The 25119-nt window shown below is 48.8% G+C and overlaps 1 protein-coding gene across 3 annotated transcripts in view; it reads left to right on the top strand.

Moving 5' to 3' along the window:
- Positions 1 to 2883: 2883 nt before the first annotated feature.
- The window catches only part of LOC122937912 (zinc finger protein 420-like), a 149661-nt gene continuing 127425 nt past the window's right edge, over positions 2884 to 25119 (top strand). For 2 of the 3 annotated variants that reach the window (XM_044293100.1, XM_044293099.1), the window contains exons 1-5: positions 2884 to 2933; positions 17872 to 18012; positions 18116 to 18277; positions 18361 to 18552; positions 18656 to 18817. In XM_044293100.1, coding sequence (XP_044149035.1) covers positions 17905 to 18012; positions 18116 to 18277; positions 18361 to 18552; positions 18656 to 18817 — 624 coding nt within the window. In that variant the 5' untranslated portion in view covers positions 2884 to 2933; positions 17872 to 17904. Of the gene's footprint in view, positions 2934 to 17871; positions 18013 to 18115; positions 18278 to 18360; positions 18553 to 18655; positions 18818 to 18890; positions 19015 to 19093; positions 19192 to 21036; positions 21095 to 21810; positions 24447 to 25119 lie in introns of those variants that run through there. The other variant, XM_044293101.1, reaches the window with a different exon arrangement.

Raw genomic sequence — 25119 nt, 5'->3', positions numbered from 1 at the left:
TGAGGGGCTAATCCTGTTGGGGTTGATCCTGCTGCGGCTGATTCTGTGAGGGGGTGATCCTGTTGGGGGTTGATCCTGCTGCGGCTGATTCTGTGAGGGGCTGATCCTGCTGCGGCTGATCCTGTGAGGGGCTGATCCTGCTGCGGCTGATTCTGTGAGGGGATGATCCTGCTGCGGCTGATTCTGTGAGGGGCTGATCCTGTTGGGGGTTGATCCTGCTGCGGCTGATTCTGTGAGGGGCTGATCCTGCTGCGGCTGATTCTGTGAGGGGATGATCCTGCTGCGGCTGATTCTGTGAGGGGATGATCCTGTTGGGGGTTGATCCTGCTGCGGCTGATTCTGTGAGGGGCTGATCCTGCTGTGGCTGATTCTGTGAGGGGATGATCCTGCTGCGGCTGATTCTGTGAGGGGCTGATTCTGAGTGGGGCTGATCCTGCTGACACCACTGATTGTAAAGAAGGACTGGGATGAGAAGGTTGGCAGTAGGGATGAGTGGACGGACAGTGGACGCTTCCTCTGCAGTTGACTGGTTCTGTGCTCGGAGATGGCGCTGCGCACAGAGTGTCCGGGCTCCGAGGAGCCGCCGCTGTTACTTTGTGAAGTATTACTGTAAATAACCTGGGAACCGAACCAGATTCAGTAAAATGTTGTTTACAGTAGAAATCCGGTGAGACTTCACTGCGGCGACTCTCACAGGCGCGCTTACCCTTTCCGCTGTCGAGATCCGTCACAGGATCAATAGCGGATGAAAACGCTTCCGTTTTACCCATTCATTGTCCATGGGCACAAAACTGAAGGAAACTGAGTCACCAGAAGGCGTTCCGTTTGGCTGCGTCCTCATCCGCCCCGGCTACAGAGGGCGCGAGCGGATCCGCCCCGGCTACAGAGGGCGCGAGCGGATCCGCCCCGGCTACAGAGGGCGCGAGCGGATCCCCCCCGGCTACAGAGGGCGCGAGCGGATCCCCCCCGGCTACAGAGGGCGCGAGCGGATCCCCCCGGCTACAGAGGGCGCGAGCGGATCCGTCCCGGCTACAGAGGACGCGAGCGGATCCGTCCCGGCTACAGAGGACGCGAGCGGATCCGTCCCGGCTACAGAGGACGCGAGCGGATCCGTCCCGGCTACAGAGGGCGCGAGCGGATCCGCCCCGGCTACAGAGGGCGCGAGCGGATCCGCCCGGCTACAGAGGGCGCGAGCGGATCCCCCCCGGCTACAGAGGGCGCGAGCGGATCCCCCCCGCTACAGAGGGCGCGAGCGGATCCGTCCCGGCTACAGAGGACGCGAGCGGATCCGTCCCGGCTACAGAGGACGCGAGCGGATCCGTCCCGGCTACAGAGGACGCGAGCGGATCCGTCCCGGCTACAGAGGGCGCGAGCGGATCCCCCCCGCTACAGAGGGCGCGAGCGGATCCCCCCCGGCTACAGAGGGCGCGAGCGGATCCCCCCCGGCTACAGAGGGCGCGAGCGGATCCCCCCCGGCTACAGAGGGCGCGAGCGGATCCCCCCCGGCTACAGAGGGCGCGAGCGGATCCCCCCCGGCTACAGAGGGCGCGAGCGGATCCCCCCCGGCTACAGAGGGCGCGAGCGGATCCCCCCCGGCTACAGAGGGCGCGAGCGGATCCCCCCGGCTACAGAGGGCGCGAGCGGATCCCCTCCGGCTACAGAGGGCGCGAGCGGATCCCCCCCGGCTACAGAGGGCGCGAGCGGATCCCCCCCGGCTACAGAGGGCGCGAGCGGATCCCCCCCGGCTACAGAGGGCGCGAGCGGATCCCCCCCGGCTACAGAGGGCGCGAGCGGATCCCCCCCGGCTACAGAGGGCGCGAGCGGATCCGCCCCGGCTACAGAGGGCGCGAGCGGATCCCCCCCGGCTACAGAGGGCGCGAGCGGATCCGTCCCGGCTACAGAGGACGCGAGCGGATCCGTCCCGGCTACAGAGGACGCGAGCGGATCCGTCCCGGCTACAGAGGACGCGAGCGGATCCGTCCCGGCTACAGAGGACGCGAGCGGATCCGTCCCGGCTACAGAGGACGCGAGCGGATACCCCCCGGCTACAGAGGGCGCGAGCGGATCCCCCCCGGCTACAGAGGACGCGAGCGGATCCGTCCCGGCTACAGAGGACGCGAGCGGATCCGTCCCGGCTACAGAGGACGCGAGCGGATACCCCCCGGCTACAGAGGGCGCGAGCGGATCCCCCCCGGCTACAGAGGACGCGAGCGGATCCGTCCCGGCTACAGAGGACGCGAGCGGATCCGTCCCGGCTACAGAGGACGCGAGCGGATCCGTCCCGGCTACAGAGGGCGCGAGCGGATCCGTCCCGCTTACAGAGGGCGCGAGCGGATCCGTCCCGGCTACAGAGGACGCGAGCGGATCCGCCCCGGCTACAGAGGGCGGCGGTTGTATTACGGTAATGGATCCACAAACGATACCGATGTGAAAGCCTCGCGGATGTCCGTAGTCACTTCAGACATTTATTCCCCGAGGTTTCGCCGCCATCTCCGCATCCACAGCCAGGACCAGCCTGAGGGTTGTTCTGCTGTGATCTTCTGCTCATTCCTACATGATACCATTACTTACTCCACGTCCACGCCTGCAGGACTACAACTCCCACCGTTACCACAGGACATTACTGGGGGAGGTAGAAGAGGACTATCACTCCCAGCAGTGCTCAGCTCCACCCGGAGCTCAGGGTCCGATAGCCGAAAGTCTCCCTAATAAATACTTTTACTACCGAATAGCCCCGCCCCCGGAAACCACATGACCCTCCTCTACTGCGCTTACCTCTCCGCTCGGCCCCGCCTCTTCTGATCACATGACCCTCCTCTACTGCTCCTACCTCTCAGCTCGGCCCCGCCTCTCCTGATCACATGACAATGATGTCATCACAGGTCCTTGTGCTCCTGAGAAGTAGAGTCTGGAGATCAGTCACTGCCTGAGAGGTAAGTGTCCCCGAGGTCATGTGACCGGAGCACTGTGCTTGCTGGGGGTTATAGTTAAGGAGGAGACCTCTTATTATTACATGCTGGGGGTTATAGTTACTGAGGAGACCTCCTGACACCAGCTCCTATTATTACATGCTGGGGGTTATAGTTACTGAGGAGACCTCCTGACACCAGCTCCTATTATTACATGCTGGGGGTTATAGTTACTGAGACCACCTGACACCAGCTCCTATTATTACATGCTGGGGGTTATAGTTACTGAGGAGACCCCCTGACACCAGCTCCTATTATTACATGCTGGGGGTTATAGTTACTGAGGAGACCTCCTGACACCTGCTCCTATTATTACATGCTGGGGGTTATAGTTACTGAGACCACCTGACACCAGCTCCTATTATTACATGCTGGGGGTTATAGTTACTGAGGAGACCCCCTGACACCAGCTCCTATTATTACATGCTGGGGGTTATAGTTACTGAGGAGACCTCCTGACACCAGCTCCTATTATTACATGCTGGGGGTTATAGTTACTGAGGAGACCCCCTGACACCAGCTCCTATTATTACATGCTGGGGGTTATAGTTACTGAGGAGACCTCCTGACACCAGCTCCTATTATTACATGCTGGGGGTTATAGTTACTGAGGAGACCTCCTGACACCGGCTCCTATTATTACATGCTGGGGGTTATAGTTACTGAGGAGACCTCCAGACACCAGCTCCTATTATTACATGCTGGGGGTTATAGTTACTGAGGAGACCTCCTGACACCGGCTCCTATTATTACATGCTGGGGGTTATAGTTACTGAGGAGACCCCCTGACACCGGCTCCTATTATTACATGCTGGGGGTTATAGTTACTGAGGAGACCTCCTGACACCACCCCCTATTATTACATGCTGGGGGTTATAGTTACTGAGGAGACCCCCTGACACCGGCTCCTATTATTACATGCTGGGGGTTATAGTTACTGAGGAGACCTCCTGACACCGGCTCCTATTATTACATGCTGGGGGTTATAGTTACTGAGGAGACCTCCTGACACCAGCTCCTATTATTACATGCTGGGGGTTATAGTTACTGAGGAGACCTCCTGACACCTGCTCCTATTATTACATGCTGGGGGTTATAGTTACTGAGGAGACCTCCTGACACCAGCTTCTATTATTACATGCTGGGGGTTATAGTTACTGAGGAGACCCCCTGACACCAGCTCCTATTATTACATGCTGGGGGTTATAGTTACCGAGGAGACCCCCTGACACCAGCTCCTATTATTACATGCTGGGGGTTATAGTTACTGAGGAGACCTCCTGACACCAGCTCCTATTATTACATGCTGGGGGTTATAGTTACTGAGGAGACTTCCTGACACCAGCTCCTATTATTACATGCTGGGGGTTATAGTTACTGAGGAGACCCCCTGACACCAGCTCCTATTATTACATGCTGGGGGTTATAGTTACTGAGGAGACCCCCTGACACCAGCTCCTATTATTACATGCTGGGGGATATAGTTACTGAGGAGACCTCCTGACACCAGCTCCTATTATTACATGCTGGGGGTTATAGTTACTGAGGAGACCCCCTGACACCAGCTCCTATTATTACATGCTGGGGGTTATAGTTACTGAGGAGACCTCCTGACACCGGCTCCTATTATTACATGCTGGGGGTTATAGTTACTGAGGAGACCTCCTGACACCGGCTCCTATTATTACATGCTGGGGGTTATAGTTACTGAGGAGTCCTCCTGACACCGGCTCCTATTATTACATGCTGGGGGTTATAGTTACTGAGGAGACCTCCTGACGCCAGCTCCTATTATTACATGCTGGGGGTTATAGTTACTGAGGAGACCTCCTGACGCCAGGTCCTGTTATTACATGCTGGGGGTTATAGTTACTGAGGAGACCCCCTGACACCAGCTCCTGTTATTACATGCTGGGGCTTATAGTTACTGAGGAGACCCCCTGACACCAGCTCCTATTATTACATGCTGGGGGTTATAGTTACTGAGGAGACCTCCTGACACCAGCTCCTATTATTACATGCTGGGGGTTATAGTTACTGAGGAGACCTCCTGACACCAGCTCCTATTATTACATGCTGGGGGTTATAGTTACTGAGGAGACCCCCTGACACCAGCTCCTGTTATTACATGCTGGGGGTTATAGTTACTGAGGAGACCTCCTGACACCGGCTCCTATTATTACATGCTGGGGGTTATAGTTACTGAGGAGACCTCCTGACACCGGCTCCTATTATTACATGCTGGGGGTTATAGTTACTGAGGAGTCCTCCTGACACCGGCTCCTATTATTACATGCTGGGGGTTATAGTTACTGAGGAGACCTCCTGACGCCGGCTCCTATTATTACATGCTGGGGGTTATAGTTACTGAGGAGACCTCCTGACACCAGGTCCTGTTATTACATGCTGGGGGTTATAGTTACTGAGGAGACTTCCTGACACCAGCTCCTGTTATTACATGCTGGGGGTTATAGTTACTGAGGAGACCCCCTGACACCAGCTCCTGTTATTACATGCTGGGGCTTATAGTTACTGAGGAGACCTCCTGACACCAGCTCCTATTATTACATGCTGGGGGTTATAGTTACTGAGGAGACCTCCTGACACCAGCTCCTATTATTACATGCTGGGGGTTATAGTTACTGAGGAGACCTCCTGACACCAGCTCCTATTATTACATGCTGGGGGTTATAGTTACTGAGGAGACCTCCTGACACCAGGTCCTATTATTACATGCTGGGGGTTATAGTTACTGAGGAGACCTCCTGACACCAGGTCCTATTATTACATGCTGGGGGTTATAGTTACTGAGGAGACCTCCTGACACCAGCTCCTATTATTACATGCTGGGGGTTATAGTTACTGAGGAGACCTCCTGACACCGGCTCCTATTATTACATGCTGGGGGTTATAGTTACTGAGGAGACCTCCTGACACCAGATCCTATTATTACATGCTGGGGGTTATAGTTACTGAGGAGACCTCCTGACACCGGCTCCTATTATTACATGCTGGGGGTTATAGTTACTGAGGAGACCCCCTGACACCGGCTCCTATTATTTTTGCTGTTCTCTAAGGCTACTTTCACACTTGCGGCAGAGGATTCCGGCAGGTAGTTCCGTCACAGGAACTGTGTGATCCGGCAGTCCGGACGCAAATGGATGCATTACTGAGACAGAACCGGGTGTGGATCCGTCTGACAAATGCATTGCAATACCGGATTCATCTCTCCAGTGTCATCCAGAAAAACGTATCCCGTATAAATTTTTCCCCTCACCCATGACAACACCCATGTAAACGGGACCTCCCATCCAGGACAGGAAAGCTGATGAGATAAAAAGGTTCACCCCCCACCGCACCTCAGTTCAGGTTTCCTGTCCTCCGGATAGGAGGTACCTGAGGAGTTCTTTGTTTTTTTGGTTCTCATCTCGGATGGCTGGGGAAGGTCCAGGTCTACCATACCGTAACGGGACCCATCCCTGGCGGCATAATTCTCCCGGCGGAGCAGTTGCCTAAGTCTGCCCTTTATCCTGCACCCTCCCAGGCCTCTTTGGGGAGCCGCTGTGGCCGTGTTCATGTGACTTCCGGTCCGTGGCTGTGGCAGCACTGGCGTCCCATTGCCAAAATGGCGGATCGGGGGCTCAGAAACGCTCGGCGCATGAACAGTATCAAGCGGCTTCTGGCGCATAGACGTCACTTCCGGTGGCGTTGCCGGAGACCAGAAGTGCGAGAGCGTGGATTAGGCGGTCCTTTCAAACAGGGCATAGGAAGGAGCCAAGGCGCGTAAAAAATACGGCAGCAGGAGGAGGCAGCCAGCCTACAGAGGACGCGAGCGGATCCGTCCCGACTACAGAGGACGCGAGCGGATCCGTCCCGACTACAGAGGACGCGAGCGGATCCGTCCCGGCTACAGAGGGCGCGAGCGGATCCGTCCCGGCTACAGAGGGCGCGAGCGGATCCGTCCCGGCTACAGAGGGCGCGAGCGGATCCGTCCCGGCTACAGAGGGCGCGAGCGGATCCGTCCCGGCTACAGAGGGCGCGAGCGGATCCGTCCCGGCTACAGAGGGCGCGAGCGGATCCGTCCCGGCTACAGAGGGCGCGAGCGGATCCGTCCCGGCTACAGAGGGCGCGAGCGGATCCGTCCCGGCTACAGAGGGCGCGAGCGGATCCGTCCCGGCTACAGAGGGCGCGAGCGGATCCGTCCCGGCTACAGAGGGCGCGAGCGGATCCGTCCCGGCTACAGAGGGCGCGAGCGGATCCGCCCCGGCTACAGAGGGCGCGAGCGGATCCGCCCCGGCTACAGAGGGCGCGAGCGGATCCGCCCCGGCTACAGAGGGCGCGAGCGGATCCGCCCCGGCTACAGAGGGCGCGAGCGGATCCGCCCCGGCTACAGAGGGCGCGAGCGGATCCGCCCCGGCTACAGAGGGCGCGAGCGGATCCGCCCCGGCTACAGAGGGCGCGAGCGGATCCGCCCCGGCTACAGAGGGCGCGAGCGGATCCGCCCCGGCTACAGAGGGCGCGAGCGGATCCGCCCCGGCTACAGAGGGCGCGAGCGGATCCGCCCCGGCTACAGAGGACGCGAGCGGATCCGTCCCGACTACAGAGGACGCGAGCGGATCCGTCCCGACTACAGAGGACGCGAGCGGATCCGTCCCGACTACAGAGGACGCGAGCGGATCCGTCCCGACTACAGAGGACGCGAGCGGATCCGTCCCGACTACAGAGGAAAGCTGATGAGATAAAAAGGTTCACCGCCCACCACACCTCAGTTCAGGTTTCCTGTCCTCCGGATAGGAGGTACCTGAGGAGTTCTTTGTTTTTTTGGTTCTCATCTCGGATGGCTGGGGAAGGTCCAGGTCTACCATACCGTAACGGAACCCATCCCTGGCGGCATAATTCTCCCCGCGGAGAAGTTGCCTAAGTCTGCCCTTTATCCTGCACCCTCCCAGGCCTCTTTGGGGTGCCGCTGTGGCCGTGTTCATGCGACTTCCGGTCCGTGGCTGTGGCAGCACTGGCATCCCATTGCCAAAATGGCGGATCGGGGGCTCAGGAACGCTCGGCGCATGAACAGTATCAAGCGGCTTTTGGCGCATAGACGTCACTTCCGGTGGCGTTGCCGGAGACCAGAAGTGCGAGAGCGTGGATTAGGCGGTCCTTTCAAACAGGGCATAGGAAGGAGCCAGGGCGCGTAAAAAATACGGCAGCAGGAGGAGGCAGCCAGCCGTTGACGCACACAGTGATGTGTAGAATCTGGAGCAGCCACATATTATATCAAAGCCAGGTGATACCTGAGGCGCCGACCCCGTGGAACCCCCAAGGCACACAAGCCCGGCACTGGACATGAGAAGTGGGGAAGATTGACACGACACTTGGGTGAGACTTGTTTTCTAACCCCCCTTTTTTTGCCTGGGTGTTTTATGCTTTTTTGTAGGTTGATAAAGTTCCTAAAAAAAAGCCTCCGGGAAAACCAAGCATAAAGAATGTGGGGAATGTGAAGTGCCCCTGTCCTCTACTTACGTTGAGCCACTTTGTCAATCATGTATTGATAAGCTAGTGATGGAAGAATCCCATAGCTTTTCAAAATCCATTAAAGCCTTAGTGCGGTCGGAAGTTAAATCCTCTTTTTAAAATCCTACAGGCAAAGCCAACGCAAGTCGCCAAAGAAACGGGCCATTAACTGGGACTCTGAGCTTTCAGCGGTGGAAGAAGACCTAGAATCAGGCCAGGAATTATCCTCCGAATATAGGTCTTCTGACGAGGATATGGCAGGAAAATCTCTTTTTTCCACCAGAGGATGTAGAGCCCTTATTAAAAGCAGTGACGGCTACTTAGAGGACACTAAAGAGCCTAAATCTATAGCTGATCGGGCCTTTGAGGGTCTGGGTCCAAAGCGCCATAGGGCTTTTCCCATTCACAAGAATATTGAGACATTAATTAAGAAGGAATGGAAAAATCCGGAAAGAAATTTTTTTATCCCAAATTCTGTCAAGCGTAAATACCCGTTTGAGCAATCCGTCTCTAGCGCATGGGATAAGGCACCTTTAGTTGATGCATCGGCAGCCCAGATTGCCAGGAGATCAGACCTTCCCTTTTAAGACCTAGGCTGTTTAGGAGATCCGTTAGATAAAAAGGCAGATATTTATCTTCGAAGGTCTTGGGAATGTGCATCGACTAGTCTCAGAACAGCCATTGTCTAGGTCTTTAAGGTTATGGCTGGGGCAGTTAGAATCCCACATCAGAGACAAAACCACAAGGGAAGATTTACTTGCTTCTCTACCAACCTTTCATAAGGCAGCAGATCTTTTTTTGCTGACGCCTCCACTGATGTAGTGCGTTTTTCTGCCAGAGCTGTGGCTTTGTCAAATGCAGCCAGGCGGGCTGTCTGGCTTAGGTCTTGGAGAGATCAGGGTTCAAAGTCTAGACTTTGCTCACTCCCATGTAAAGGCTCTAGAATTTTTGGTTCTTCTCTTTATGAGATTCTAGAGAAAGCCTCGGACAACAAAAAGATGTTTCGAGTTCCCCAGAAAAAACTTTTTTTCGCAAACGTCAGGCCGGTTTCAAAAGTCAAAAGAACAAACAAAGTAATAGAAATGAAAGAGACAGATTCTCTAGGAAGTCTGGGGGTTTTCTGTTCAAGTCCCAGGACAACAAACCCAAAAACAAAACTTAAGGACTCCAGAAGTCAGGTGGGAGGAAGACTGTCTCATTTCCTTCCAGCTTGGAAATCTGTGTCCCAAAACAAATGCATTTGAAATTTAATAGAAAAAGGATTCTGATTGGAGTTTCTGTCTTATCCCGAAAATCTTTTTGTCCACACGGTCTGCCGCAAAAATCAAGAAAAAAGGGAGGCACTGGAGTCAGAGGGTTTTTCCCTGTTACAAAAGGGAGTCATTTGCCCAGTTTCCCTAGCAGAAAGAGGCAAGGTTTTTTTTATTCCCCTTTGTTCCTAGTAAAAAAAACTGAATGGGTCTTTCAGGGTTATACTAAATCTCAAAATACTGAACAAACCCCTACTGTACAAAAAGTTCAGGATGGAAACAATCAAATCTACAATGATTCTTCTCTTCCAGGGGTGCTGGATGGCAAGCCTGGACCTAGAGGACGCATAATGTCCCAATTCATCCTGCCTCCCAAATGTTTTTTAAAACTGCAGTATGGGTTCAGGGGGAGTTATTACATCTTCAGTACAAAGCTCTTCCCTTCGGAGTGTCACAAGCACCGAGGGTATTCACCAAGGTGATAGCGGAGGTGGCAGCCTTTTTTAGACAGTTGGGTGTTACATTAATCCCCTATCTGGATGATTTTCTGATTGATATCCTTTTGTAGCTCCTCTTTGGACTGAGAGACAATTTCCTCTGCTCCACCTTAGAAGACCTAGGGTGGTTAATCAATTGGAGAAAGTCAAGCCTAATGTCGTCTCAGAGTTGTGTATTTTTGGGCGATTCTTGTCTCCAGAAGAGTTTTATTCCACCCCGAAGAAAGGACATAATTATAGAGGTAGTACGGTCAATCTTCCTGTCCTATTTATGCACTTTCAGAGAGGCAATGGCAGTACTGGGGTAAATAACATCCGCTATTCCAGCAGTTCCATATGTTTCATCTCTCCTCGAAAGCAAGGTATTCCCTGATGTGGTGGATGTCACCAGATGACCTTTCAGCAGGCATCCCATGGACATTTGTGAATCAGACTATAGTAACCACAGATGCCAACCCTTGGGGATGGGGGACCCAGAGCAGGTATTGGCAGGGGAGGTGGGATCTGAGTACGAGAAAGAGATTATCCAACTTCAAGGAGTTAAAAGCAGTACAAATGGCACTAACAATAGCACTTCCAGAAGTAAGGAACAAAAGGATGATTTTCTACACAGACAACTCAACAGTGGTGTCTTATATAAATCATCAGGGGGGGACGAGAGTATCCTCCCTTCTTCATCTATGTCAGGAAATGTTTTGTTTAGCGGAATCAAGGAGACTCTTCCTTTCTGCAATACACCTAAAAGTGAAGGAAAATACTGTAGCGCACTTTCTAAGCTGAGTCCCGGTAAGGCAGGGAGACTGGTGCTTGAACAAAGAAGTCTTCTGTCAAGTATTTCAGGAGTATGGTCTACCAACAGTGGACCTGTTTGCCTCCCGAGCCAACAGGAAAGTAGAAAGATTGTTTTTTGACAACCCATTGGCAGTGGATGGGTTAGCCCAGAACTGGAGTCTGGAATTGGAGTACGCCTTCCCTCCCTTCTGCCTTATCCCTCAGGTGTTAAACAAAGTACAGAAAGAGGGAGCCTCGATCATCTTAATAGCCCCAAAATGGCCCAAGAGCTCATGGTACTTGGGTCTGCTGAAATTGGCAATTCACCCTCCCTTCACCTTACCGTTGAGGGAAGATCTCCTTTTTCAGGGTCCACTTCTTCACCCCAATCTAGAACTACTTCACTTGTCGGCATGGATGTTGAGAGGAAAATCTGGTTAGGAAGGAGCTTGTCAGATAAAGTGGTTTCCACAATGCTGAAGAGTAAAAAAGAGGTTACCTCTAAAAAATATATAAAGGCCTGGAATGTGTTCTCTTCCTTTTTTAGGTCATAATCCAGATTCGCTTAGGGGCTCAGAAATTCCAAAGATGTTAGAATTTTTACAGGCAGGCCTTGACAGGCATCTTAAAGCTTTAACCTTGAAGGTCCAGGCAGCCACCCTTTGTTACTTTTTTGTATTTCAATTTAGCATAGCATCCCTGGATCAGGAGATTTTTATCGGCTGCCTCTAGGGTTAGGGTCCTTCCCTCAGATCCTTGTCCCCTCCTTGGGATCTGAATACGGTTCTTACAGCTCTATCTCAGAAACCATTTGAACCGTTAAGTGTTATTTCTATTAAGATTCTCTCTTACAAGTTGACCTTCCTTCTTTCTATAACTTCGGCCAGAAGGGTATCTGAAATTCAAGCCTTTTCTGCCGTTCCTCCATGTGACAGTCTGAATATGAGTTACCGTCTGTCATTGCCTTATTCCCATGAAATAATATCGCCAAGAATCCAGAGAGTAAAATATTGCTGGTGTCGCATAATAATCCACACAGGAGTAAAGCTTTATGCTGGAACAAAAAACACGTTTAATGGAAAGCAAGGGCATTCAATTTAAACAGCATCAAACTCCTCCTCTGAGCCAGAGAGACAATGGAGTTTTGGAAACTCAATTTACGAAACAGGGCTTGGTCACTTGGCTTACAAGCAATCACTGTGTCTTTTCCAAGACAATGGCCAAACGTGTTATCTTGTGTATTTTAATTAAGTAGATCAGTCTCGTGGTTAGAAGCAGACTGAATGTCTCGGAAGTGTGTGTACACATGTCCTTGATACACAAAGATGTCTACATCCATTGTTAGGAGTAGGTATCCACGGGGATTAAGTAGCAGGGAGGTAAAATAACCGAACAGTTACTGGGGAGTTCTTCACAATGGCTCCCCCTATTTCTCCCTGCTTCGGCAGACACAGTTGGACCTTTCTGGGTCCAGTTGGGCTGCCGGGATGTCCAGCGACTAATCGGATAACAAGTCTGTTTGTCGGGACAGTCCATCTACGTTTCCATTTAACTTTTCTGGGCGACAGTGAATAGTGAAGTTGTAGGGCCAGACTCCACCACAACAGATGTTCCCACGTATCCCACCTCCCGGGGTAGTCTTGCGGTTGAGGTAGGCTACATGGTGCTCACCACCGTCAGTGCCCACCTGGCTCAACACTGCTCCCAACCCGAAAGTAGAGGCATCTGGGTCCCACCATCGAATTTAGAGCTTGTCTGGCTGAACTGATGCCGGGTGGTCACCGGGTATGCCTCGGATGAGGACTTTGCTACGAAATTCCCCAGATCTTTTTCGAGCAGGACTTCTGCAGGCAGATTCTTCATCACCCCAACCTCCAGTTCACGGTTATCGGCTCCCCAGTCCAGGTATACTCGGGCGGTCGGAATTCGGACGATATTTCCCCCTGCCATTCGTACTGCAATGGCCTGTCCTGTATGGTCGTCAGATCTCACCATCCGCGGCTGTATAAGTGTGATGGTGGCTCCACTGTCCCGGAGACCTTGAGTGGGCCGTTCATTCACTTTCACCGGCTGCCTATGGTGTTGGCGGTTATCTAGAGCAGCTGCCTGCAAAGGGTCCACTTCATGGAGAACCTCAAACTCCTCCTCGTCCCATCTTCCTACCATCATTACCGGGGACTCCTCTACAAAATGGGCTGCTGCTCTCTGGGGTCCCGCTGTAGCTTGGTTCCACTGTGGAGACCGTGGGCGATTTTGGGGCAGTTGCTCCGCATGTGTCCCACCTATTTGTATGTATAGCACTTTCTCCCATCCGATCGGAGAAGGGGTGCAGGCGCTGCCAGAGGAGGAGGGTACAAAGGCAGTGGACAGTTTGTTGTTACTGGGGGACGAGGTATCACCACCTGAGCTTCATGTTGAGGAGGCATCCTCTGGGGTCCCACTGTAGCTTGGTTCCAATGCGGAGATCGCGGGCGATTTCGGGGGCAGTTGCATCGCATGTGTCCCACCTGATTGCATCGAAAACAGTGGGGCTCGTTGCCAGCTGGGTGTTGTTGGTTGGAGAGTATCGGTATCCTGGGGGATTGGTACCTTGTTGCTGCTGCCGGTGGTGGTGGTGTCTCGGTCCGAAGGGGTTGTATCCAATGCCTTGTACATGCCGCCTTGCTGGTATCGGCATACTCGTCCGCGAGTTTGGCTGCTTCAGGTAAGAAGAGGTCATAAAATTGTTCCAGTAAAATGAGCTGCAGGACGTCATCCACTGTGGTGGCCTTGCAACTTATGACCCAATTGGAAGCGGAGAGCTGCAAGCGGCAGGCCCACTCTGCATAGGAGTCTCTGTCCACTTTGTGTGAGTCTCTGAATTTTCTGCGGTACGCCTCTGGGGTTACTGTGTACCGATCTAGGAGCGCCTCCTTCACTCGTGCATAGCTGTGGATCTCCTGCTCTGGTACAGCCCTGAAGGCATCAGCTGCATTGCCCAACAGTTTTCCTGATAATATCGAGACCCATTCGTCAGCAGCCACTCTGTGTAGGGCACAATGGCGCTCAAAATCTGCCAGATAGCCATCTATCTCGCTTTCATTTTCGTTAAAGCTTTTAAATGCCCTGAAGGGAATCTTCCACAAATCAACTGTGCTGTTCCATCTGTTCGGTAGAATTGCTGACGTTTTCAGCCAGCCCCAGTTGTAGCTCTCGCTGTTCCCTTTTGGTTCGCATGCTCTGTCACACTATTGATCACCTGTGGGATGATTTCGGTAGATGGGTTTGGCCCGAACAGTGCCAGTCGTTCCCTGATTTCCCTGTTTATCTGTAGTTCTGTCTCCCGACCGGTCGGTGTTGCCGCAGCCAAATTCTCCAGGTCTATCTTCATTAATTCAACAATTATGAGCCACTTGACTTTGTTGCTGGCAATCCCTCCACGAACTCCGAACAGTTCCTTAACCCTAAGTTCACACCTGAGCGTTTTACAGCGTGTTCAAACGCGCTGTAAAACGCTCAACACATGAAAACCAATGCTTCCCTATGGGAATGGTTCTCACCTGGGCGTTTTACAGCGCGTACGATCCCACCGCTGCCACCAGTTGTGACGGTCTGAATATGAGTTACCGTCTGTCATTTCCATATTCCCATTAAATAATATCACCAAGAATCCACAGAGTAAATTATCGCTGATGTCGCATAATAATCCACACAGGAGCGAAAGCTTCACTCTGAAACAAGACACACTTTAATGGAAAACAAGGGCATTCAATTTAAACAGATTTAAACTCCTCTTCTGAGCCAGCGAGACAATAGAGTTTAGGAAACTCAATTTACGAAACAGGGCTTGGTCACATGGCTTACAAGCAATCACTGTGTCTTTTCCAAGACAATGGCCAAACATGTTATCTTGTGTATTTTAATTAAGTAGATCAATCTTGTGGTTAGAAGCAGACTGAATGTCTCGGAAGTGTGTGTACACATGTCCTTAAAACACAAAGATGTCTACGTCCATTGTTAGGAGTAGGTATCCACAGGGATTAAGTAGTAGGGAGGTAAAATAACTAAACGGTTACTGGGGAGTTCTTCACACCCCATATACTACAATCCTGGAAGATAAGGTTATCATCAGGCCTACCCCTTCCTTCTTTCCAACCCAAGGTGGTGTCTGATTTCCATATGAATCAGGATGTTGTTCTTCCATCTTTTTGCCCTAACCCGGCCAATGCGTTAGAGGAAAAATGTCATTGTTTAGCCGTAAGAAGGCGTTTGCTTTTTTTTAACCTAGATTCCACCTCTCCTTGGAGAATAGATGAAAACCTTCTTATTCAGTTCCAGGGAAGGTGTAGGGGCCATAAAGTATCCTCTCAGGGGCGTAGCTAAAAGCTCATGGTCCCTGGTGCAAGAGTTCAGCTTGGGCCCCCGTCCCTCAGTGCTTGTTGGCAAGGGACAGGGGAGCACGTAGCCTGCTGCCTGAGACAAACATTGAAAGGGCACCCCCTCATGCCAATTTCTTAACCTAACCCCTTCCCTCCAGCCTCTGTATCCTATAGCTACCCCTCTGTATCCTCTAGTGTGATAGCTAGATGGGTTAAATATGCTATATCAATGGCTTATTCTTCCCTCTATCTTCCTCCTCCTTCAGGATTCGGAGCTCATTCTACCAGGGCAGTAGCTACCTCATGGGCCGAGAGGGTCGATGCTTCTTTGAGCCAGATAGGTAGAGCAGCTACTTGGAGTTCTCCCCACACTTTTTTTTAAGCATTATAGATTGCATCTCAACATGGATGCGGCCTTTGGCAGGAAAGTGCTTCAGGCCATAGTCCCCCCCCCCCTAATCTTTTTGATTTATATTTTATTCTCGCATGGGTGCCGTCATGGGTGAGGGGAAAACAATAATTGCTCTTACCGGTAATTGTTTTTCTTGAAACCCATCACGGCACCCCCAAATTCCCTCCCCAAAAAAAAATTAAAAATTTATTTTGATTTTATGTGTGTGTGTGTGTGTGTTTTTTTTCAATTCCCCAAGTCTTGGGGAGTTACTGAATTTATTCCTTTTTCTTGGTGGTTGGCACGCTTCTGGAGTTCGGTTATTATAATCACTGAGGTGTGGTGGGGATGTGAACATTTTTATCTCATCAGGTTTCCTGTCCTGGATGGGAGGTCCCGCTCGCATGGCTGCTGTCATGGGTTTCAAGAAAAACAATTACCGGTAAGAGCAATTATTGTTTTTTTTTTAATTTTTAAAGCTCTGCGCATGCGCAGACCGGAAAGCCAGATCCGTTTTGCCGGAACGCTTAATGCCAGATCCGCCACTATTACACTTCGATGTAAATTAATGCCGGTCCGGCATTCCAGCAAGTGATCAGTATTTTTGACTGGAGAGAAAACTGCAGCATGCCGCGGTATTTTCTCAGTGCAAAAAAACATAAGAAGGACTGAACAGATGCATCCTGATGTATGCTGAACGGAATGCTCTCCATTCAGAATGCATTAGGATAAAACTGAAGTGTTTTTTTTCCGGTATTGAACTCCTGTGACGGAACTCAATACCGGAAAAAAAAAACGCTAGTGTGAAAGTACCCTAAAAAGGAACTTAACGGCAAAATTCACACCAGGTGTTTGATCTATGAATCGCCCATTACATTTCCCGGTTCAATTAGAATTAGTATTTAAACAGTCGCCCTCATCATGCTGTTCACATTCTGACATCATGAGACCAAGATGACACCTAACAATTGATGAAACAGTACCTCGCCATTGGGAGGCAGGATGTTCTCAGACAGAAGTGGCCACTGAGCTTAGAGTGTCACAGAGTCATCAGCAGGTTGTATCAGAGATACAGAGACTGGAAAAGTCACAGAAAGGCAGAGAAGTGGACTTCATTGTGAACAATGCCCTGCGGAACCGGATGATGAATTCCACACATCTCCAGGCACATGTAAGGGAGGTGAGAGGCACCAAGTGTCATGTCAGACCATTGGAAACCATTTACATCAGCGTAGTCTGCGTGCTAGACGACCTGCAAGGTACCTGACCGCACCACCAGGCACAGGCCTCATCGTCTTGTATGGGCCAGGAAGCATCTACGCTGGATGAGGGACCAGTGGCCTCAGTGCTGTTCACTGATGAAAGTCGATTCACACTGAGAAGAAATGATGGATGCCAACGATGTTGGAGACGTCCAGGAGAGCGCTCTGCATCAGTCACTGTTGTCACCAGACCAGCCTTTGGTGGTGGGTGGTGTCACATTGTGGCAGTGTGTCTAGTCCGTACAGAACTGCCCTACACTGTGTGAATGGTCCAGTGACAGCCCAGACTACCTGAAGAACATCAGTAATCCAGTCATTGTGCCTCTGCAGGAACAACACTGGCCTAATCTCCTCTTCATGGAGGACAATGCACCAGCTCATCGAGGTCACATCATTAGGGAACAGCTGCAGGACACTGGGGGACCTCAAATGGAGTGGCTGCACTTTCTCCAGACCTGAATCTCATTGAAACCTATGGGATCAGCTGAGTCGCTGTGTAGAGGCTCTTAACTCTGTACCTCAGAACCTCAATGACCTGAGGCCGCCCTTTTTAAAAAAAGTGGGATGCCTCAGCAGAGAACAGGGCAACTTGTGAACAGCAGGAGACGCCATTGTCGAGCTGGAATTGATGCTCAAGGCCAAATCTCCATAGCTACTTCTACTGAAATGTCCAACTTTCGTGATATAATATCACTGGAGCTGGAATTTTTCAGAAATTTCACCTGAAAGCCAAATATCTCTAACTTTTTGTGAGTATTGTATCTCCGCATCCAGTGATCTCACACCTGTTACCAGATCCAGTTTTCTACACGCAGTCTTGTATCTCACTTATTGCACCTAATCTTACAATCTTGTTTGCCCTCAGGTTCCTCGGGTGTATGACAGATGAAGTCAGACAATGGTCTTTTACATCTATGACCCAGCACAGATGGCCAGGGACCAGCACCGCATGACAGCGAGGATATTAGACCTCACCCTAGAGATAATCGAGCTGATCACTGGAGAGGTGAGAGATTCACAAGACGTCACTCTTATCTCCATTAATAAAACCAGTGCATGATGAAGGACTCCTGGAATATATGTAGTGATCGGCGTCTCTCTATACATAGGATTACACCCTAGTGAAGAAGTCGTCTGGTGAGTGTGTGGCCCTCCATGTGTTAGGAGAGCAGAGCAGGATCCCCATCACAGAGGATCCGCCTCAACCCCTCATACATGAGCAGAAGATCCTAGAACTCACCCACAAGATCATTGAGCTGCTGACTGGAGAGGTGACACTGCTGGGAATACTGGGAGGATCTCCAGTAACAGCACTGGAGGGGTCTGGGTGATGATGGTGTCATTGTGTTGTCAGGTCCCTGTAAGGTGTCAGGATGTCACCGTCTTTTTCTCCATGGAGGAGTGGGAGTATATAGAAGGACACGAGGATCTGTACAAGAATGTTAGAATGGAGAATAATCCACAAAAGATGGAGAAGGACCAGAACCGCATGACAGCGATGATATTGGACCTCACCCTAGAGATAATCGAGCTGATCACTGGAGAGGTGAGAGATTCACAAGACGTCACTATTATCTGCATTAATAAAACCAGTGAATGATGAAGGACTCCTGGAATATATGTAGTGATCAGCGTCTCTCCATACACAGGATTACACCCTAGTGAAGAAGTCGTCTGGTGAGTGTGTGGCCCCCCGTTTGTTAGGAGAGCAGAGCAGGATCTCCATCACAGAGGATCTCCCTCAACCCCTCATACATGAGCAGAAGATCCTAGAACTCACCAGCAAGATCACTGAGCTGCTGACTGGAGAGGTGGGAATACTGGGAAATTCTCCATTAACAGCACTGGAGGGTCTGGGTGATGATGGTGTCATTGTGTTATCAGGTCCCTGTAAGGTGTCAGGATGTTGCTGTCTATTTCTCCATGGAGGAGTGGGAGTATATAGAAGGACACGAGGATCTGTACGTGGACGTCATGATGGAGGACCACCGGCCCCTCACATCACAGGGTAAGAGGAGCCTACGGTGGAGGGTCTTCTATATATAAGCATATATAATCAGTCACTGTGTATGTTCTCTATACTGTAGATGGATCCAGTCGGAGAACTCCACCAGAAAGATGTCCCCGTCCTCTATATTCCCAGGATTGTCTGGAAGAAAAGCAAAGTATCCCACTGGATCATCAGGTAGATGGCACTGAGTTGTCTATACGTCCTCTATAAACTGATGTCATGAAGCTTTCTACTAAACCTCTCCAGCGGTGGTGGAGGATAGGCTCCAGGCACAATGCCAATCAGCTGCTTGTAAGGCTAACAGAAAACTGTCATGTACTGAAGAAGTCTAATCTTACTGCCTTACAGATCATTAGTGCAGCCTCATCTAGAATATACAGTCCAGTCCTGCACACCAGAATCATCTAAGGAGGACATGAATTGTACAGGTCATTAGTGCAGCCTCATCTAGAATATACAGTCCAGTCCTGAGCTCCAGAGTCATCTAAGGAGGACATGAATTGTACAGATCATTAGTGCAGCCTCATCTAGAATATACAGTCCAGTCCTGAGCTCCAGAGTCATCTAAGGAGGACATGAATTGTACAGATCATTAGTGCAGCCTCATCTAGAATATACAGTCCAGTCCTGAGCTCCAGAGTCATCTAAGGAGGACATGAATTGTACAGGTCATTAGTGCAGCCTCATCTAGAATATACAGTCCAGTCCTGGGCTCCAGAGTCATCTAAGGAGGACATGAATTGTACAGATCATTAGTGCAGCCTCATCTAGAATATACAGTCCAGTCCTGAGCTCCAGAGTCATCTAAGGAGGACATGAATTGTACAGATCATTAGTGCAGCCTCATCTAGAATATACAGTCCAGTCCTGGACATCAGAGTCATCTAAGGAGGACATGAATTGTACAGATCATTAGTGCAGCCTCATCTAGAATATACAGTCCAGTCCTGGGCTCCAGAGTCATCTAAGGAGGACATGAATTGTACAGATCATTAGTGCAGCCTCATCTAGAATATACAGTCCAGTCCTGGGCTCCAGAGTCATCTAAGGAGGACATGAATTGTACAGATCATTAGTGCAGCCTCATCTAGAATATACAGTCCAGTCCTGGACACCAGAAACATCTAAGGAGGACATGAATTGTACAGATCATTAGTGCAGCCTCATCTAGAATATACAGTCCAGTCCTGAGCTCCAGAATCATCTAAGGAGGACATGAATTGTACAGATCATTAGTGCAGCCTCATCTAGAATATACAGTCCAGTCCTGGGCTCCAGAGTCATCTAAGGAGGACATGAATTGTACAGATCATTAGTGCAGCCTCATCTAGAATATACAGTCCAGTCCTGAGCTCCATAGTCATCTAAGGAGGACATGAATTGTACAGAGCATTAGTGCAGCCTCATCTAGAATATACAGTCCAGTCCTGGGCTCCAGAGTCATCTAAGGAGGACATGAATTGTACAGATCATTAGTGCAGCCTCATCTAGAATATACAGCCCAGTCCTGAGCTCCAGAGTCATCTAAGAGGACATGAATTGTACAGATCATTAGTGCAGCCTCATCTAGAATATACAGCCCAGTCCTGAGCTCCCGAGTCATCTAAGGAGGACATGAATTGTACAGATCATTAGTGCAGCCTCATCTAGAATATACAGCCCAGTCCTGAGCTCCCGAGTCATCTAAGGAGGACATGAATTGTACAGATCATTAAATTCAGTAAATTCTGAAGGTTTAGTCTGATTATAAAAAGCTTCTTTACTGTGAAAACTGTGAAGTTACCAAATAATCTAAGAACTTAAAACGTCTCCTGAATCGGCTGTGATTGCTTCATGAACTAAAATAACAGAAACTTTAATGTTAATAGGGTACTTGGGGGAATGTTACCGAATGATGGTCACTTAAGGCGATCCTTCTCCTCTTGGGTAGATTGCTTCATGTTGTCCATTTTCTGGATATACGATAACCTCTAGTTCCCATTTCTTTTTTCTCATATCCTTAATGTTTGATCTTTGAAGGAACGTTCTGGTGCAAAGACAAGTGGACTCGAAAAACTCCTCACAGTATTAGTGAATGGTAAGAGTCTTTAATCTCCAGGCAGCTGCTGCCAAAGCAAATATCACCAGATGTGTCAAACGAGATATAGCTGCACATGTTGGGACTAGGAGACCATTAATCATGATTGTGAAGACAATTGTAGTTGGTTCCAGAGGTGGAAAAAAAAAATTAGCAGAGAAATATATGGTGAAACATGAAATTGGTGTGTTTGAAGGCTGTGAGAATGGACTCATCTGGAGGAGGAGTATGGCTCTCTTTATTAGCCCTCTAAATGGGTTGTGTCATAAAGATAACGGCTGTCCATATGTACTATTAGATGGACATCATAGATAGGAATAGCCTCTTGTGATTCCACTGTGGAGAGCTTCTCTCTAAGTGCTGCTTATACCATGGCAGACTCGTATTGCACTGTCTATGTATTACATAGGTGTTCAGTAATCTGAATGGTTGGCACTACAGAACTGAACCTTTTACCCTGCAGTGGTATCTGGGGGCAGATGTACGGATGGCTATCGCTTCCCCTACTAATCTCTACTGTTTAGCATGGGTTCTGGACTTTCCATTTTTCAGGATTTAGAAACAGTTTCTAAGGGCCTGGAGATCTGAATTATTTAATCAGGTCTGTCCCCATTTCTTGATTTGTTGACTGTATTTTCACATGTTCACTCATCGTATGGATATGTAGAAATTATATCATTTCAATTATGTTTATTTGGAAATGTCTCTTGTTCTAGATAAAGACGCAATCAGAGGTTCCCATGGACATCTTAATCGACCTCCATATCCTAAAGTGGAGGAAAACCAGTCATGGATCGGAATAAAAATACCTGGACATACATTGGAGAAAACATTTTCATGTTCTGAATGTGGGAAATGTTTTACCCAGAAATCATATCTTGTTAGACATGAGAGAAGTCACACAGGAGAGAAGCCGTATTCATGTTCTGAATGTGAAAAATGTTTTAGAGAGAAATCCGATCTTGTTAGACATCAGAAGATCCACACTGAAGGGAAGCCGTATTCATGTGCTGAATGTGGGAAACATTTTAAAAACAAATCTTATCTTACCCTACATGAGAGAATTCACTTAAATGAAAGGCCATTTCCATGTTCAGAATGTGGGAAATCATTTACTAGGAAAGAAGTTCTTGTAGGACATCAGAAAATTCACACAGGAGAGAAGCCATTTTCATGTTCGCAGTGTGGGAAACATTTTAAAAAGAAATCAAATCTTTCCACACATGAGAAGATTCACAGAGGCGAGAAGCCATTTTCATGTTCACAATGTGGGAAATGTTTTATTAGCAAATCAATTCTTGTTGAACATCAGAGAACTCATACAGGAGAGAAGCCATTTTCATGTTCTGAATGTGAGAAGTGTTTTACCCAGAAATCATATCTTGTTAGACATCAGCGAAGTCACACAGGAGAGAAGCCGTATTCATGTTCTGAATGTGGGAAACAATTTATAAAGAAATCTAATCTTTCTCTACATGAGAGAATTCACATAGATGAAAGGCCATTTTCATGCTCAGAATGTGGGAAATGTTTTACTAGGAAAGCAGTTCTTGCTGAACATCAGAAGATTCACACAGGAGAAAAGCCATTTTCATGTTCAGAATGTGGGAAATCCTTTAGTAGAAAATCAGTTCTAGTTGAACATCAGAAAATTCACACAGGAGAGAAGCAATTCCTATGTACAGAATGTGGAAAGTGGTTTAATCTTAAACATCATCTTCTGAGACATCAAAGAATTCACACAGGAGAGAAGCCATTTTCATGTCCTGAATGTGGGAAGCATTTTAGTCGTAATTCATACCTTTTAGAACATCTAAGAATTCATACAGGGGAGAAGCCTTTTTCATGTTCAGAGTGTGGGAAATCTTTTCCATGGAAATCAGAACTTGTTGGACATCAGAGAACTCACACAGGGGAGAATCCATATTCATGCTCAGAATGTGGAAAATGCTTTACATGTAAAGAGTCTCTTGAGAATCATAAGAGAATTCACACAGGAGAGAAACCATTTTCATGTTCAGAATGTGGGAAATGTTTTAGCAGGAAATCGAGTCTTGTTCTACATTTGAGAACTCACACAGGGGAGAAGCCATATTCATGTTCAGAATGTGGAAGATGTTTTTCCCAGAAATCAACTCTTGTTGAACATCTCAGAATTCACACAAGAGAACAGCCACATTCGTGTCCTGAGTCTAGGAATTTTTTGAGTCGGAAATCAGGTCTTGTGCAAAGTTTAAGAAATTCTGCAGGAGAGAAGCTGTTGTCATGTTTAGAATGTGGGAAATGTTTTACTAGGAAATCAGTATTTCTTGAACATCAGACCATTCACAAAGGAGAGAAGCCATTGTCATGTTCAGAATGTGGGAAATCTTTCACTAATGAATCCTACCTTGTTGATCATCAGAGAAATCACACAGGAAAGAAGCCATTTTCATGTTTGGAATGCGGGAAATGGTTTATACGTAAGACTTCTCTTGAGGTACATCTGAAAGTTCACAGGGGGGAGAAGCCTTTTTTATGTTCAGAATGTGGGAAATGTTTTAGCCAGAAATCAGTTTTTCTCATTCATCTGAAAACTCACACAGGGAAGGCGTCATTGTCATGTTTAAAGTGCGGGGAATGTTTTAAGAATAAATCTTCCCTTGTGGAACATCTAAGAATTCACACAGGGGAGCAGCCATATTCTTGTTCTGAACGTGGGAACTGTTATAGTCAAAAATCTGGTTTTGTTGAATATCTAACAATTCACACAGGAGAGGAACCGGTTTCATGTCCAGAATGTGGGAAATGTTTTACAGAAAAATCTGGTCTACTTACACATCAGAAAAGTCACACAGGAGAGAAACCATTCTCATGTTTGGATTGTGGGAAGTGCTTTATGCTTAAAGGAGATCTTGAGAGACATCAGCAAATTCATACAGGGGAGAACCTGTTTTCATGCTCAGAATGTGGAGAAGGATTTACCCAGGAATCAACTCTCTTTGAACATCAGAGAATTCACACATGGGAATAAATGTTTTTATGTCCTGAAAGCGGGAAATGTTTTACCCACAAATAAGGATTTCTGGAGCATCTGAGAAGTCACTCTGGAAAGAATCCATTGTAAGATTGAGATGACCAGCACCTCCAAAATAAAGAGGGGTTCAGGTGCATGCAACAATGACTGCAGTGCAGTCATGTAAACGCAAACACGGACTACAAATAGCAGCATGCTACGTTATGTACAAGGACACATGTAAACCCTTGGAAACCGTGAATAAAATAAGTAAATATTATTCCTCAACTTACTATATGAAAATTAGCAAATTTTTCATTGAAGTTGTGTCGGGACCATCTACTAGCAACTCTTTAAATGCCTGGCTACAACAAATAAAATAATAATCTTTATTTATACAGTGCCAAGATATTCCACAGCCCTGTATAATCAGAGGGCTCCTGTACAAATCATACATTACACAGCAACAAAGACAATTAAATGAGGAGCGAGAGCCCTGCTCACAAGAGCTTGCAATCTATGTGGAGATCGGGGTGACACAAAAGGTAAAAGTACTTGTCTTATACAATGGTCCGGCCATGTTAACAAAATAAGGGAGTAGATATAAGGCTGCATGAGCTAGTCACCAGCTGGTGTCTGTAGTGCTTCCGAGAGCATGGGGCGTTATGGATGATGGATTAGGCTGGGAAAAATTATGGAGGAGAGTAAGATTGGGGATGTGATAGGCCAACCTAAAAAGATATGTTTTTAGGGAGCATCTAAAACTATGGATGTTGTGAGTTAACCTAATCAGTTGGGCTAGGACATTCCAGAGAACTGGTGTAGTTTGGGGAAAAGTCTTGAAAACAAGATTGAGTGGTTCGGATTATGGTAGATGTCAGTTGTAAATAATTTACAGAGCAAAGAGTATGGATACTATGGTAGACAGAGATGAGAGAGGAGATATAGGAGGTGCAGCACCGTGGAGAGCACAGGTAGGATGGTAGACAGAGATGAAGAGGAGATGTAGGGGGTGCAGCACTGTGGAGAG

The sequence above is a fragment of the Bufo gargarizans genome, chromosome 5 (assembly GCF_014858855.1).
Source record: "Bufo gargarizans isolate SCDJY-AF-19 chromosome 5, ASM1485885v1, whole genome shotgun sequence".
NCBI classification, from domain to species: domain Eukaryota; kingdom Metazoa; phylum Chordata; class Amphibia; order Anura; family Bufonidae; genus Bufo; species Bufo gargarizans.
Note: the sequence above shows the minus strand (reverse complement) of the source record. Positions and strands in the feature narration are given on the sequence as shown.